This window comes from Petromyzon marinus, unplaced genomic scaffold (genome assembly GCF_048934315.1).
Source record: "Petromyzon marinus isolate PM22_M1 ecotype Great Lakes invasive population unplaced genomic scaffold, UKy_Petmar_22M1.pri1.0 PM_Scaffold_170, whole genome shotgun sequence".
Taxonomy (NCBI): Eukaryota; Metazoa; Chordata; class Hyperoartia; order Petromyzontiformes; family Petromyzontidae; genus Petromyzon; species Petromyzon marinus.
In genome coordinates, this window is record NW_027423136.1 from 137,612 (window position 1) to 156,628 (window position 19,017).

The 19,017-nt window shown below is 52.3% G+C and overlaps 1 protein-coding gene across 1 annotated transcript in view; it reads right to left on the reverse strand.

Annotated features, from left to right (window-relative positions):
• Positions 1-16,495, reverse strand: part of LOC116958058 (LIM and senescent cell antigen-like-containing domain protein 1) — a 40,647-nt gene extending 24,152 nt beyond the window's left edge. Inside the window, exons 1-3 of the mRNA XM_032980550.2 lie at positions 16,235-16,495; positions 10,857-10,970; positions 582-738 (exon numbers count right to left, since the gene is read on the reverse strand). Of these exons, the coding sequence (XP_032836441.1) occupies positions 582-738; positions 10,857-10,954 (255 nt within the window). The 5' untranslated portion in view covers positions 10,955-10,970; positions 16,235-16,495. The remainder of the gene's footprint in view (positions 1-581; positions 739-10,856; positions 10,971-16,234) is intronic.
• Positions 16,496-19,017: the final 2,522 nt, after the last annotated feature.

Here is a 19,017-nt window from a genome sequence, read left to right on the forward strand (position 1 = left end):
CTCCCCGTGTCTCTCCCCGTCTCTCTCAGTGTCTCTCCCAGTGTCTCTCCCCGCGTCTCTCCCCTCGTCTCCCCGCATCTCTCCCCGTCTCTCTCAGTGTCTCTCCCAGTGTCTCTCCCCGTCTCTCTATCTGCCTCTCCCCGTGTCTCTCCCCGCGTCTCTCCCCGCGTCTCCCCGTGTCTCCCCGTGTCTCTCCCCGTCTCTCTCAGTGTCTCTCCCCCCTTCTCTCCCTGCGTCTCTCTCAGTGTCTCTCCCCGTGTCTCTCTCAGTGTCTCTCCCCGCGTCTCTCTCAGTGTCTCTCCCCGCGTCTCTCCCCGTCTCTCTCAGTGTCTCTCCCCCCTTCTCTCCCTGCGTCTCTCTCAGTGTCTCTCCCCGTGTCTCTCTCAGTGTCTCTCCCCGCGTCTCTCTCAGTGTCTCTCTCCGCGTCTCTCCCCGTCTCTCTCAGTGTCTCTCTCAGTGTCCCTCCCCGCGTCTCTCGCCGTGTCTCTCTCCATCTCCCCACCCCCACGTGACCCCCCACGTGACCCCCCCACCCCACGTGACCCCCCCCCCACGTGCCCCCCCCCCCCCCACGGCGTGACCTCGTAGAAGAGTCCGTCTGGGAAGGGCTGGAAGCACTGAGCACAGACGAAGCAGCGGGGGTGGAAGAGCTGCCCCATGGACGCCACGAGCGGAGAGGCCGGCTCCAGCGGCTGGGAGCACAGCCCACAAGCAGCACAGCCTGGGGGGGGTCCTCCACTGGGGGGGGGGGGGGGACATGGGGGGGGACAAGGGGGGGGCACGGGGGGGAGGACACGGGTGGGGGGGACAGAGAGACATGGGGAGATGCACGGAGATAAGAGACAGGCACAGGTGAGACACAGACACAGGTGAGACACACACAGACACAGGTGACACAGACAGACACAGGTGAGACACAGACACAGGTGAGACACACACAGAAACAGGTGAGACACACGCAGAAACAGGTGAGACACACGCAGAAACAGGTGAGACACACACAGACACAGGTGAGACACAGACACAGGTGAGACACACGCAGACACAGGTGAGACACACACAGACACAGGTGAGACACACGCAGACACAGGTGAGACACACGCAGACACAGGTGACACACACACAGACACAGGTGAGACACAGACACAGGTGAGACACACGCAGACACAGGTGAGACACACACAGACACAGGTGAGACACACACAGACACAGGTGAGACACACACAGACACACACAGACACAGGTGAGACACACGCAGACACAGGTGAGACACACACAGACACACACAGGCACACGTGAGACACACACAGACACAGGTGAGACACAGACACAGGTGACACTCACACAGACACAGGTGAGACACAGACACAGGTGAGACACACAGCCACAGGTGACACACATGGACACAGGTGAGACACAGGCACAGGTGAGACACAGGCACAGGTGAGACACACACAGACACAGGTGAGACACACACAGACACACACAGACACAGGTGAGACACAGACACAGCTGAGACACACACAGACACAGGTGACACACACAGACACAGGTGAGACACAAACACAGGTGAGACACAGACACAGGTGAGACACACACAGACACAGGTGAGACACACGCAGACACAGGTGAGACACACACAGCCACGGGTGAGACAAACACAAACACAGGTGAGACAGGCACAGGTGAGACAAACACAGGCACACACAGACACAGGTGAGACACACACAGACAGAGGTCAGACACACGCAGACACAGGTGAGACACAGGTGAGACACAGACACAAGTGAGACACAGACACAGGTGAGACACAGACACAGCTGAGACACACAGAGACACAGGTGACACACACAGACACAGGTGAGACACAGGTGAGACACAGACACAAGTGAGACACAGACACAGGTGAGACACAGACACAGCTGAGACACACAGAGACACAGGTGACACACACGCAGACACAGGTGAGACACACACAGACACAGGTGAGACACAGACACAGGTGAGACACAGGCAAAGGTGAGACACACACAGACACAGGTGAGCACACACAGACACAGGTGACACACTCACAGACACACACAGACACAGGTGAGACACACACAAACACAGGTGACACACACACAGACACAGGTGAGACACACACAGACACAGGTGACACACACAGACACAGGTGAGACACACACAGACACAAGTGAGACACAGACACAGGAGAGACACACAAAGACACAGGTGAGACACACACAGACACAGGTGACACACACGCAGACACAGGTGAGACACAAACAGATACAGGTGAGACACAGACACAGGTGAGACACACACAGACACAGGTGACACACACACAGACACAGGTGAGACACACGCAGACACAGGTGAGACACAGACAAAGGTGAGACACACACAGACACAGGTGAGACACAGGCACAGGTGAGACACACACAGACACAGGTGAGACACAGGCACAGGTGAGACACACAGATACAGGTGAGACACACACAGACACACAAAGACACAGGTGAGACACACACAGACACAGGTGAGACACAGGCACAGGTGAGACACACACAGACACAGGTGAGACACAGGCACAGGTGAGACACACACAGATACAGGTGAGACACACACAGACACACAAAGACACACACAGACACAGGTGATACACAATCACACACAGGCACAGGTGAGACACACACAGGCCCAGGTGAGACACACACTGACACACACAGACACAGGTAAGACACACACAGACACAGGTGAGACACAGGCACAGGTGAGATACACACAGACACAGGTGAGACACAGACACAGGTGAGACACACAGACACACACAGACACAGGTGAGACACAGACACAGCTGAGACACACAGAGACACAGGTGACACACACAGACACAGGTGAGACACACACAGACACAGGTGACACACACAGACACAGGTGAGACACAGACACAGGTGAGACACAGACACAGGTGAGACACACACAGACACAGGTGACACACACAGACACAGGTGACACACACACAGACACAGGTGAGACACAGGCACAGGTTAGACACACACAGACACAGGTGAGACACACACAGACACAGGTGACACACACGCAGACACAGGTGAGACACACGCAGACACAGGTGAGACACAGGCAAAGGTGAAACACACACAGACACAGGTGACACACACACAGACACAGGTGAGACACACACAGACGCAGGTGAGACACACACAGACACACACAGACACAGGTGAGACACAGACACAGGTGAGACACACACAGACACAGGTGAGACACACAGACACAGGTGAGACACACACAGACACAGGTGAGACACAGACACAGGGGAGACACAGACATAGGTGAGACACACACACAGGTGAGACACACACAGACACAGGTGACACACACACAGACACAGGTGACACACACACAGACACAGGTGAGACACACACAGACACAGGTGAGACACACACAGACACAAACAGACACAGGTGAGACACACATAGATACAGGTGAGACACACACAGACACACACAGACACAGGTGAGACGCACACAGACACAGGTGAGACACACACAGACACAGGTGAGACACAGAGACACAGGTGAGACACACACAGACACAGGTGAGACACACACAGACACAGGTGAGACACACACAGACACACACAGACACAGGTGAGATGCACACAAACACAGGTGAGACACACACAGACACAGGTGAGACACACACAGACACAGGTGACACACAGACACAGGTGAGACGCACACAGACACACACAGACACAGGTGATACACAGACACAGGTGACACACACACAGACACACACAGACACAGGTGAGACACACACAGACACAGGTGAGACACACACAGACACAGGTGAGACACAGGCACAGATGAGACACACACAGACACAGGTGAGACACAGGCACAGGTGAGACACACACAGACACGGGTGAGACAAACACAAACACAGGTGAGACAGGCACAGGTGAGACAAACACAGGCACACACAGACACAGGTGAGACACACACAGACAGAGGTGAGACACACGCAGACACAGGTGAGACACAGGTGAGACACAGACACAGGTGAGACACAGACACAGCTGAGACACACAGAGACACAGGTGACACACACAGACACAGGTGAGACACAGGTGAGACACAGACACAAGTGAGACACAGACACAGGTGAGACACAGACACAGCTGAGACACACAGAGACACAGGTGACACACACGCAGACACAGGTGAGACACACACAGACACAGGTGAGACACACACAGACACAGGTGAGACACAGACACAGGTGAGACACAGGCAAAGGTGAGACACACACAGACACAGGTGAGCACACACAGACACAGGTGACACACTCACAGACACACACAGACACAGGTGAGACACACACAGACACAGGTGACACACTCACAGACACACACAGACACAGGTGAGACACACACAAACAAAAGTGACACACACACAGACACAGGTGAGACACACACAGACACAGGTGACACACACAGACACAGGTGAGACACACACAGACACAAGTGAGACACAGACACAGGAGAGACACACAAAGACACAGGTGAGACACACACAGACACAGGTGACACACACGCAGACACAGGTGAGACACAAACAGATACAGGTGAGACACAGACACAGGTGAGACACACACAGACACAGGTGACACACACACAGACACAGGTGAGACACAGACACAGGTGAGACACACACAGACACAGGTGAGACACACGCAGACACAGGTGACACACACACAGACACAGGTGAGACACAGACACAGGTGAGACACACACAGACACAGGTGAGACACACAGACACACACAGACACAGGTGAGACACAGGCACAGGTGAGACACACACAGACACAGGTGAGACATACACATACACAGGTGAGACACACACAGACACAGGTGAGACACAGGCACAGGTGAGACACACACAGACACAGGTGAGACACAGGCACAGGTGAGACACACACAGATACAGGTGAGACACACACAGACACACAAAGACACACACAGACACAGGTGATACACAATCACACACAGGCACAGGTGAGACACACACAGGCCCAGGTGAGACACACACTGACACACACAGACACAGGTAAGACACACACAGACACAGGTGAGACACAGGCACAGGTGAGATACACACAGACACAGGTGAGACACAGACACAGGTGAGACACACAGACACACACAGACACAGGTGAGACACAGACACAGCTGAGACACACAGAGACACAGTTGACACACACAGACACAGGTGAGACACAGACACAGGTGAGACACAGACACAGGTGAGACACACACAGACACAGGTGACACACACAGACACAGGTGACACACACACAGACACAGGTGAGACACACACAGACACAGGTGAGACACACACAGACACAAACAGACACAGGTGAGACGCACACAGACACAGGTGAGACACACACAGACACAGGTGAGACACAGAGACACAGGTGAGAAACAGAGACACAGGTGAGACACACACAGACACAGGTGAGACACACACAGACACAGGTGAGACACACACAGACACACACAGACACAGGTGAGACGCACACAGACACAGGTGAGACACACACAGACACAGGTGAAACACAGACACAGGTGAGACACACACAGACACAGGTGAGACACAGACACAGGTGAGACACAGACACAGGTGAGACACACACAGACACAGGTGAGACACACACAGACACACACAGACACAGGTGAGACGCACACAGACACAGGTGAGACACACACAGACACAGGTGAGACACACACAGACACAGGTGACACACAGACACAGGTGAGACGCACACAGACACACACAGACACAGGTGAGACACAGACACAGGTGACACACACACAGACACAGGTGAGACGCACACAGACACAGGTGAGACACACAGACACAGGTGAGACACACACAGACACAAGTGAAACACAGACACAGGGGAGACACACAAAGACACAGGTGAGACACACACAGAAACAGGTGACACACACACAGACACAGGTGAGACACACACAGACACACACAGACACAGGTGAGATACACACAGACACAGGTGAGACACACGCAGACACAGGTGAGACACACACAGACACAGGTGAGACACACACAGACACAGGTGAGACACAGGCACAGGTGAGAAACACACAGACACAGGTGAGACACACACAGACACACAAAGACACACACAGACACAGGTGATACACAAACACACACAGGCACAGGTGAGACACACACAAGCACAGGTGAGACACACACTGACACACACAGACACAGGTAAGACACACACAGACACAGGTGAGACACAGGCACAGGTGAGATACACACAGACACAGGTGAGACACAGACACAGGTGAGACACACACAGACACATACAGACACAGGTGAGACACAGACACAGCTGAGACACACAGAGACACAGGTGACACACACAGACACAGGTGAGACACACACAGACACAGGTGACACACACAGACACAGGTGACACACACACAGACACAGGTGAGACACAGGCACAGGTTAGACACACACAGACACAGGTGAGACACACACAGACACAGGTGACACACACGCAGACACAGGTGAGACACAGGCAAAGGTGAGACACACACAGACACCGGTGAGACACACACAGACACAGGTGAGACACACACAGACACACACAGACACAGGTGAGACACAGACACAGGTGACACACACACAGACACACACACAGACACAGGTGAGACACACACAGACACAGGTGAGACACAGACACAGGGGAGACACAGACATAGGTGAGACACACACACAGGTGAGACACAGACACAGGTGACACAGACACAGGTGACACACACACAGACACAGGTGACACACACACAGACACAGGTGAGACACAGACACAGGTGAGACACAGACACAGGTGAGACACACACAGACACAGGTGACACACACAGACACAGGTGACACACACACAGACACAGGTGAGACACAGGCACAGGTTAGACACACACAGACACAGGTGAGACACACACAGACACAGGTGACACACACGCAGACACAGGTGAGACACAGGCAAAGGTGAGACACACACAGACACCGGTGAGACACACACAGACACAGGTGAGACACACACAGACACACACAGACACAGGTGAGACACAGACACAGGTGACACACACACAGACACACACACAGACACAGGTGAGACACACACAGACACAAACAGACACAGGTGAGACGCACACAGACACAGGTGAGACACACACAGACACAGGTGAGACACAGAGACACAGGTGAGACACAGAGACACAGGTGAGACACACACAGACACAGGTGAGACACACACAGACACAGGTGAGACACACACAGACACACACAGACACAGGTGAGACGCACACAGACACAGGTGAGACACACACAGACACAGGTGAAACACAGACACAGGTGAGACACACACAGACACAGGTGAGACACAGACACAGGTGAGACACAGACACAGGTGAGACACACACAGACACAGGTGAGACACACACAGACACACACAGACACAGGTGAGACGCACACAGACACAGGTGAGACACACACAGACACAGGTGAGACACACACAGACACAGGTGACACACAGACACAGGTGAGACGCACACAGACACACACAGACACAGGTGAGACACAGACACAGGTGACACACACACAGACACAGGTGAGACGCACACAGACACAGGTGAGACACACAGACACAGGTGAGACACACACAGACACAAGTGAAACACAGACACAGGGGAGACACACAAAGACACAGGTGAGACACACACAGAAACAGGTGACACACACACAGACACAGGTGAGACACACACAGACACACACAGACACAGGTGAGATACACACAGACACAGGTGAGACACACGCAGACACAGGTGAGACACACACAGACACAGGTGAGACACACACAGACACAGGTGAGACACAGGCACAGGTGAGAAACACACAGACACAGGTGAGACACACACAGACACACAAAGACACACACAGACACAGGTGATACACAAACACACACAGGCACAGGTGAGACACACACAAGCACAGGTGAGACACACACTGACACACACAGACACAGGTAAGACACACACAGACACAGGTGAGACACAGGCACAGGTGAGATACACACAGACACAGGTGAGACACAGACACAGGTGAGACACACACAGACACATACAGACACAGGTGAGACACAGACACAGCTGAGACACACAGAGACACAGGTGACACACACAGACACAGGTGAGACACACACAGACACAGGTGACACACACAGACACAGGTGACACACACACAGACACAGGTGAGACACAGGCACAGGTTAGACACACACAGACACAGGTGAGACACACACAGACACAGGTGACACACACGCAGACACAGGTGAGACACAGGCAAAGGTGAGACACACACAGACACCGGTGAGACACACACAGACACAGGTGAGACACACACAGACACACACAGACACAGGTGAGACACAGACACAGGTGACACACACACAGACACACACACAGACACAGGTGAGACACACACAGACACAGGTGAGACACAGACACAGGGGAGACACAGACATAGGTGAGACACACACACAGGTGAGACACAGACACAGGTGACACAGACACAGGTGACACACACACAGACACAGGTGACACACACACAGACACAGGTGAGACACAGACACAGGTGAGACACAGACACAGGTGAGACACACACAGACACAGGTGACACACACAGACACAGGTGACACACACACAGACACAGGTGAGACACAGGCACAGGTTAGACACACACAGACACAGGTGAGACACACACAGACACAGGTGACACACACGCAGACACAGGTGAGACACAGGCAAAGGTGAGACACACACAGACACCGGTGAGACACACACAGACACAGGTGAGACACACACAGACACACACAGACACAGGTGAGACACAGACACAGGTGACACACACACAGACACACACACAGACACAGGTGAGACACACACAGACACAGGTGAGACACAGACACAGGGGAGACACAGACATAGGTGAGACACACACACAGGTGAGACACAGACACAGGTGACACAGACACAGGTGACACACACACAGACACAGGTGACACACACACAGACACAGGTGAGACACAGACACAGGTGAGACACACACAGACACAGGTGACACATACATACACAGGTGAGACACAGAAACGGGTGAGACACACACAGATACAGCTGAGACACACACAGACACACATAGACACACACAGAAACAAGTGATACACAGACACACACAGGCACAGGTGAGACACATACAGGCACAGGTTAGACACACACTGACACACACAGACACAGGTGAGACACACACAGACACAGGTGAGACACAGGCAAAGGTGAGACACACACAGACATAGGTGAGACACAGACACAGGTGAGACACACACAGACACACACAGACACAGGTGAGACACACACAGACACAGGTGAGACACACACAGACACAGGTGAGACACAGACACAGGTGAGACACAGGTGAGACACAGGCACAGGTGAGACACACACAGACACAGCTGAGACACACACAGGCACAGGTGAGACACAGACACAGGTGAGACGCACACAGACACAGGTGAGACACACACAGACACAGGTGAGACACAGACACAGGTGAGACACACACAGACACAGGTGACACACACACAGACACAGGTGAGACACACACAGACACAGGTGAGACACAGACACAGGTGAGACACACACAGACACAGGTGAGACACACACGCAGACACAGGTGAGACACACGCAGACACAGGTGAGACACAGGCAAAGGTGAGACACACACAGACACCGGTGAGACACACACAGACACAGGTGAGACACAGACATAGGTGAGACACACACACAGGTGAGACACACACAGACACAGGTGACACACACAGACACAGGTGAGACACACACAGATACAGGTGAGACACAGACACAGGTGAGACACACACAGACACAGGTGAAAAACACACAGACACAGGTGAGACATACACAGGTGAGACACACGTAGACACAGGTAAGACACAGACACAGGTGAGACACACACAGACACAGGTGACACATACATACACAGGTGAGACACAGAAACGGGTGAGATACAGACAGACACAGGTGAGAAGCACACAGATACAGGTGAGACACACACAGATACAGGTGAGACACAGACACAGGTGAGACACACACAGATACAGGTGAGACACACACAGACACACACAGACACACATAGACACAGGTGATACACAGACACACACAGGCACAGGTGAGACACATACAGGCACAGGTGAGACAGGGGCACAGGTGAGGCACACACAGACATAGGTGAGACACAGGCACAGGTGAGACACACACAGACACAGGTGAGACAGGGGCACAGGTGAGGCACACACAGACATAGGTGAGATACAGACACAGGTGAGACACACACAGACACAGGTGAGACACAGACACAGGTGAGACACAGGCACAGGTGAGACACACACAGACACAGCTGAGACACACACAGACACAGGAGAGACACAGACACAGGTGAGACGCACACAGACACAGGTGAGACACAGACACAGGTGAGACACACACAGACACAGGTGAGACACAGACACAGGTGAGACACACACAGACACAGGTGACACACATGGACACAGGTGAGACACAGGCACAGGTGAGACACAGGCACAGGTGAGACACACACAGACACAGGTGAGACACACACAGACACAGGTGAGACACAGAGACACAGGTGAGTGTGAGTTCTCACACGAGGCTGGGCCGTGCCTCCGCCACATCGCCGTGTTTGTGTCTCCTCCGATACAGGAGGGAGTTCTCCAGCTCCTGTAGCTGGGGAGGTGCAGCCATGTTCACCACACCTGCCCTGCACAGGTGAGACACACACACACACAGGTGAGACACACACAGGTGAGACACACAAGTGAGACACACACACAGGTGAGACACACAGGTGAGACACAGGTGAGACACACACATGTGAGACACACACACAGGTGAGACACAGGTGAGACACAGGTGAGACACACATACAGGTGAGACACACACACAGGTGAGACACACACACAGGTGAGACACACAGACACAGGTGAGACACACACAGGTGAGACACACACAGGAGGGAGTTCTCCAGCTCCTGTAGCTGGGGAGGTGCAGCCATGTTCATCACACCTGCCCTGCACAGGTGAGACACACACACACAGGTGAGACACACACACAGGTGAGACACACAGGTGAGACACACACACAAGTGAGACACACACAGGTGAGACACACACACAGGTGAGACACACAGGTGATACACAGGTGAAACACACAGTTGAGACACAGACACACACAGGTGAGACACACACACAGGTGAGACACACACAGGTGACACACACACACAGGTGAGACACACACACACAGGTGAGACACAGGTAAGACACACAGGTGAGACACACACACACAGGTAAGACACACAGGTGAGACACACACACAAGTGAGACACACACAGGTGAGAAACGCACACAGGTGAGACACACACAGGTGAGACACACACAGACACAGGTGAGACACACACAGGAGGGAGTTCTCCAGCTCCTGTAGCTGGGGAGGTGCAGCCATGTTCACCACACCTGCCCTGCACAGGTGAGACACACACACACACACACAAGTGAGACACACACACAGGTGAGACCCACACACACACAGGTGAGACACACGCACAGGTGAGACCCACACACACACAGGTGAGACACAGGTGAGACACACAGGTGACACACACACACACAGGTGAGACACACACAGGAGGGAGTTCTCCAGCTCCTGTAGCTGGGGAGGTGCAGCCATGTTCACCACACCTGCCCTGCACAGGTGAGACACACACACAGGTGAGACACACACAGGTGAGACACACACACACAGGTGAGACACAGGTGAGACACACACAGGTGAGACACACACAGGTGAGACACACACACAGGTGACACACACACAGGTGAGACACACACAGGAGGGAGTTCTCCAGCTCCTAGCAGCTGGGGAGGTGCAGCCATGTTCACCACACCTACCCTGCACAGGTGAGACACACACACACAGGTGAGACACACACACAGGTGAGACACAGACACACACAGGTGATACACAGGTAAGACACACAGGTGAGACACACACAGGTGAGACACACACACAGGTGAGACACAGACACACACAGGTGATACACAGGTAAGACACACAGGTGAGACACACACACAGGTGAGACACACACATGTGAGACACAGGTGAGACACACACAGACAGGTGAGACACACACATGTGAGACACAGGTGAGACACACACACAAGTGAGACACATGTGAGACACACAGGTGAGACACACAGGTGAGACACAGGTGAGACACACAAACAGCTGAGACACAGCTATAGACAAATGAGATGCACACACAACAACAACCGCCATTCGCCACTAAGTGGCAGTGACGTCACCACGATGCCTGTGCCAGGCTAGGTGCATGTTGAGGCCACGTGAAGTGTCGATCGCCCGCTGTCAGGAGGTCACGGGGCAGACCCAGGTGCCACGGGTCGACTGACTGAGATGACTGGCTGATGCACCACCTGTGCCCCCTACTGTGCCAACTTGCTGTGCTTTAGCCACCCGGCGCTCCACCCGTTGTTGACAGACCAGGTAGCATCCACACGGCGTTATGCAACCGATGAAAAGATATTGCCGCTCGACTGATTCGGATCGAGAATTCTGCTGTCAAACTAGAGCCGGTCATGAGCACACTGCCCAGGTATGGGAAACTCTCCACTCTCTCCACAACTGCCCCATCACCGATTGGGAGTTGTGGGGGTGGAGTGTCCGATGGTACAAAACACCCAGGCAGGTGCTTAGTTTAAGTGGGGCTGATGGTAAGGCCCCCCCCCCCCTCTTAGTAGCAAGCTCCAGTCTGAGCAGCAGCGCCTCCAATTCCTCCTCCGAGTGACCAGCAATTACCACATCATCGGCATACATAACATGGTTGACCAACACGGAGCCATCCCTTGATCGCACCTGGGCATCGATCGAGCTGAAATAGATGTTAAATAATGTGGGAGCCAGAGGACATCCCTGTCGCACCCCAAGGTGTACAGGGAATGGCTCTGACTCCCGGCCACGTAGTTTTACCCGGGCCCACTGGCCATCATGAAGGTCCTGAATGATTGTGAACAGAGTCAGGGACTCTGAAAGCACACAGAACAACCCAAAGCCTATGCCTACTGATGGTATCATAGGCCTTGACCAGGTCAATAAAGCAGAGATGTAGGTCTTGTAGGAATTCCCTATACCTCTGCTGTAGCAGACGGACGGAAAATATGGCATCTGTGCAGTATCGCCCTTTCCTGAAACCGCATTGGGGCTCCGCAAGCCTCTCCTCAGCGTGCCTGGCAAGGCGATGTTGAATAATCCTTGTGAGATGCCCCTTAAAGAGGGGGACCACCAGGGCATCCTTCCAATCCTGTGGAACCCATCCAGTGGTCCAGACTGTTGTTATGATGTCATGTAGGGCAGTCTGTGCACAAACGCCACCCTCCCTCAGCATTTCACTTGGTGCCTTTCCTGGTCTCAGACTCTGGATCGCCTTCAGTACTTCCTCAACAGATGACTTCTTCTTCCAATATTTGAGGCACCGCAGCCTCAACAGGGTCATCCCTACTTTGTCCTACGATGTTTTTTTTTTCCAGGCTGAGGGATTTCCCCTCCCCCATGACCTCACAGAAATGCTCAGCAAATCTGTAAACCTGTTTCCGGGGGTCGGAGATTGAATCACCTTTCTTTCCCGTAATGATGGTAATAGGTGTGTTACTTTTTTGATGAAATTAAAAAGCGATTTGTGATCGTGGGCCACTGAGGCAGATTCCATCTCCTCAGCAACCCGCGACCACCACCCATCCTTGCAGCGCCTCACGGCTCTCAGAACCCCCGAGCGAAGGCTGCGGTAAGCCTCCTCATTCTCTGACGTGGGATTCTGTAGCTGATGACAGTGGGCCTGTCCCTTTTTCTCAACCATCCTGAACACCTCCTCTGTCAGCCAGGGTCTCTGGGGGAGGTCTGGACCGCGTACCCAAAGCAGCCATTGCAGCTGCATGAGTCACAGTCCTAAACCTCGCCCATTTACCCTCGACATCAGGAGCAGTCGGGGACGATGCCAATTCCAGCCGCAAGCGATGACGAAATTCCCGCTTGCAACTTTCATCAGCTAACTGAGACCAGGCCACTTTCCTTGCCGGATCGTAAGATCGGCCTGGGACGACTGGGGTGTTTTTTTATTTTTTTACGGGGTTTGTGGAGGGGTGATGTAGTGTAATAACGCGGGGTGCTGACGGGGAAGCGGTAATGTCAGCAGGGGGACAGTACGCGCGTCAGCCGAAGGACATCGAAGGAGCAAGTGCAGGAAGGCGTCGATCCGGACGCCCGAGAAGCTGCCGTTAAGGGCGGGGCGAGGCCACGCCAGGAGGATAAGAGGAGGGTCCCGGGACGGGGGGCTCGGGGCTGTCGTGGGAAGTGGATCCCCTCGCCGTGTCCACGGTCCGTCGCAGCTGTCTCGACCAGCTGATACGCCGCTAGCCAGACAGCCTGCCAGCTGTTGTAGTGAGGCGGTGCCGTGGAGACAGACGGATGTGCGGCTGGCGTGTGAGCACACTACTGTACACTACACTATACACTACACTAGACACTACGCTATACACTACACTAGACACTACACACTACACTACACACTACACTACTATACACTACACTATACACTACACTACACACTACTATACACTACACTATACACTACACTATAGACTACGATACACTACACTACTATACACTACATTATACACTACACTAGACACTAAGCTATACACTACACTATACACTACGCTATACACTACACTATACACTACGATACACTACACTATACACTACACTATAAACTACGATACACTACGCTATACACTACACTATACACTACGCTATACACTAATATACACTACTATACACTACACTATACAATACGCTACACTATACACTACACTATACACTACACTACTATACACTACACTATACACTACACTATACACTACTCTACACTACACTATACACTACGATACACTACTATACACTACACTATACACTACTATACACTACACTATACACTACGATACACTACACACTACACTATACACTACTATACACTACACTATACACTACACACTACTATACACTATACACGACTATACACTACGCTATACACTAATATACACTACTATACACTACACTATACACTACACAATACTATACACTACACTATACACTACTCTATACACTACATTATACACTACTATACACTACACTATACACTAATATACACTACTATACACTACACTATACAATACACTATACTATACACTACACTATACACTACATTACTATACACTACACTATACACTACACTATACACTACTATACACTACACTATAAACTACACTATGCACAACTATACACTATACTATACTACACTATACACTACACACTACTATATACTACACTATACACTACGATACACTACTATACATTACACTACTATACACTACACTATACACTACACTATACACTACGATACACTACTATACATTACACTACTATACACTACACTATAAACTACACTATACACTACACTACTACACACTACTATACGCTCAAAGAGTCTCACGTGACGTAACGACCGCGCATGCAAGTGCTGTGAGTAGCGAGCAGCACCTATAGACACACAGACAAAGGTCCCCCGTGTAGCCTCTAACAGGCTGTAGGGGCAAGTGCTGTGAGTAGCGAGCAGCACCTATAGACACAGACAAAGGTCCCCCGTGTAGCCTCTAACAGGCTGTAGGGGCAAGTGCTGTTAGCGAGCAGCAGCTGTGAAGGCTACCGGCACTGTGGCACACGAGGGGGTGGGTGCCCAGCACCACCAGGCCCGGCCGCCTTTGTCTCCCCAGTTGGCGCTGTTTACGACAGACCGCACCAGGTGCTCATTTGAGGCTGAGTCGACCTAGGGGAGGCCCAGGACCGGTTTACAACAACAGCAACAACAGCAGCATCAAGTGCAAATGGTCAATCCGTTACCGTATTCCTCGTTGTAGTCGCTGCTCCTCACCTCCCAGTGGCCCCCTCACCACCACCACCACGGTAATTACCACGTCGACTGCGGTGATTACGGTAATTACGGTAATTAACGCTGGGGGGGGGGGGGGGCGATGTGGACCCCCCTAAACCAGCGGACGCCTTCGACTCGGCCACGCGCAGCTGACTCGCCACTCTCTCAGGTGAGGGCGGGGCCAGGTGGAGAGTGGGGAGGGGCGGGGCAAGGTGGGGAATGTGGGCGGGGCCAGGTGAGGAATGTGGGCGGGGCCAGGTGGGGAATGGGGAGGGGGACCAGGTGTAGAGTGGGGTCGGGGTCAGGTGTACAGTGGGGGGGCAGATGATGAGTGGGGGCGGGGCCAGGTGGGGAATGTGGGCGGGGCCAGGTGGGGAACTGGGGGCGGGGCCAGGTGGGGGCGGGGCCAGATGTAGAATAGGGGTGGGGGCAGGTGTACAATGGGGGACGTGGACAGCTCGGGGCGGAAGAGGGGGGCGTGGTCTGCCTTCTATGGGCATGAGGGAGGTGGGGCTTGTGCGACACCGGCAGCCAATGGGTGAGCGACTCTGTCTGGAATGTGGGCGTGGACAGCTAAACCACGCCCTCGTGCCTCCTCAGGGGCTGATTTTTAAAAAAAGGGTCTATCGCCCGAAACGTCGCTTGTTTTATATACATGTATTTGTATACAATACACACACACGCGGCGTACTGTGGATGTTACATTTATTTGTTGAAGACCACGGTGGTATAGGAGAGAAAGCGTTGGAGTTGCAATTATAATAAATATGCTCAAAATGTCCCCCCCCCAATATATTGCTATAAAATAGATTTATGTTTATATGATTGTGGTTATGGTTGTACTTTATAAATCCCTAATCTCTACCATGACATACAATGAAACAAGAAAAGATAAACAAAATAAATAAACAGAGCAATGTAAATACAATAACACTATTAGACATTTTTTTTATTTAAAGCTTTCGTGAGTGCAGGGATTCATATTCTGGTTCTTTCGGTAAAGTCACCACCACGTAGAAGGGAAACAATAAAATAATAATAATATAAAACAATACAATTCTCGCGACGTTTCGACTGCAACACGAGCAGCAATCATCATCAGGTGTGAAAACCACAGCGAGAAAATTGTTCAAAATTCTTCAAAATTTCTCCCTGGCTGGTCCCAGCCAGAGAGTTGGGAGCCGCTCTCTCTGTGTCTCTGTGTCTCTGTCTGTGTCTCTGTCACTCTGTGTCTCTGTCACTCTGTGTCTCTGTCTGTGTCTCTGTCACTCTGTGTCTCTCTCTGTGTCTCTGTGTCTCTGTCTGTGTTTCTGTGTCTCTGTCTGTGTCTCTGTCACTCTGTGTCTCTGTCACTCTGTGTCTCTGTCTGTGTCTCTGTGTCTCTGTCTGTGTTTCTGTGTCTCTGTCTGTGTCTCTGTCACTCTGTGTCTCTGTGTCTGTCTGTGTCTCTGTGTCTCTGTCTGTGTCTCTCTCTGTGTCTCTGTCTGTGTCTCTGTATCTCTGTGTCTCTGTCACTCTGTCTCTGTCACTCTGTGTCTCTGTCTGTGTCTCTGTGTCTCTGTCTGTGTCTCTGTGTTTGTGTCTCTGTCTGTGTCTCTGTCTGTGTCTCTGTGTCTCTGTCTGTCACTCTGTGTCTCTGTCTGTCTCTGTCTGTGTCTCTGTCACTCTGTGTCTCTGTGTCTCTGTCTGTGTCTCTGTGTCTCTGTCTGTCACTCTGTGTCTCTGTCTGTGTCTCTGTGTCTGTGTCTCTGTGTCTCTTTCTGTGTCTCTGTGTCTCTGTCTGTCACTCTGTGTCTCTGCCTGTCTGTGTCTCTGTGTCTCTGTCTGTCATTCTGTGTCTCTGTCTGTCACTCTGTGTCTCTGTCTGTGTCTCTGTCTGCGTCTCTGTCTGTCTCTGTCTGTGTCTCTGTCTGTGTCTCTGTGTCTCCGTCTGTCACTCTGTGTATCTATGTCTCTGTCTGTCACTCTGTGTCTCTGTCTGTGTCTCTGTCTGTGTCTCTGTGTGTCTGTGTCTCTGTCTGTGTCTCTGTGTCTCTTTCTGTGTTTCTGTGTCTCTGTCTGTCACTCTGTGTCTCTGTGTCTCTGTCTGTCACTCTGTGTCTCTGTCTGTGTCTCTGTGTCTCTGTCTGTGTCTGTGTCTCTGTGTCTCTGTCTGTGTCTCTTTCTGTGTCTCTGTGTCTCTGTCTGTCACTCTGTGTCTCTGTCTGTCTGTGTCTCTGTCTGTGTCTCTGTGTCTCTGTCTGTCATTCTGTGTCTCTGTCTGTGTCTCTGTCTGTCACTCTGTGTCTCTGTCTGTGTCCCTGTCTGCGTCTCTGTCTGTCTCTGTCTGTGTCTCTGTCTGTGTCTCCGTCTGTCACTCTGTGTCTCTGTCTGTGTCTCTGTCTGTGCCTCTGTGTCTCTGTCTGTCACTCTGTGTCTCTGTGTCTCTGTCTGTCACTCTGTCTCTGTGTCTGTCTGTCTGTGTCTCTGTCTGTCATTCTGTGTCTCTGTATGTGTCTCTGTCTGTCACTCTGTGTCTCTGTCTGTGTCTCTGTGTCTCTGTCTGCGTCTCTGTGTCTCTGTGTCTCTGTCTGTGCCTCTGTGTCTCTGTCTGTCACTCTGTGTCTCTGTGTCTCTGTCTGTCACTCTGTCTCTGTGTCTCTGTCTGTCTGTGTCTCTGTCTGTCATTCTGTGTCTCTGTCTGTGTCTCTGTCTGTCACTCTGTGTCTCTGTCTGTCTCTGTGTCTCTGTCTGCGTCTCTGTGTCTCTGTCT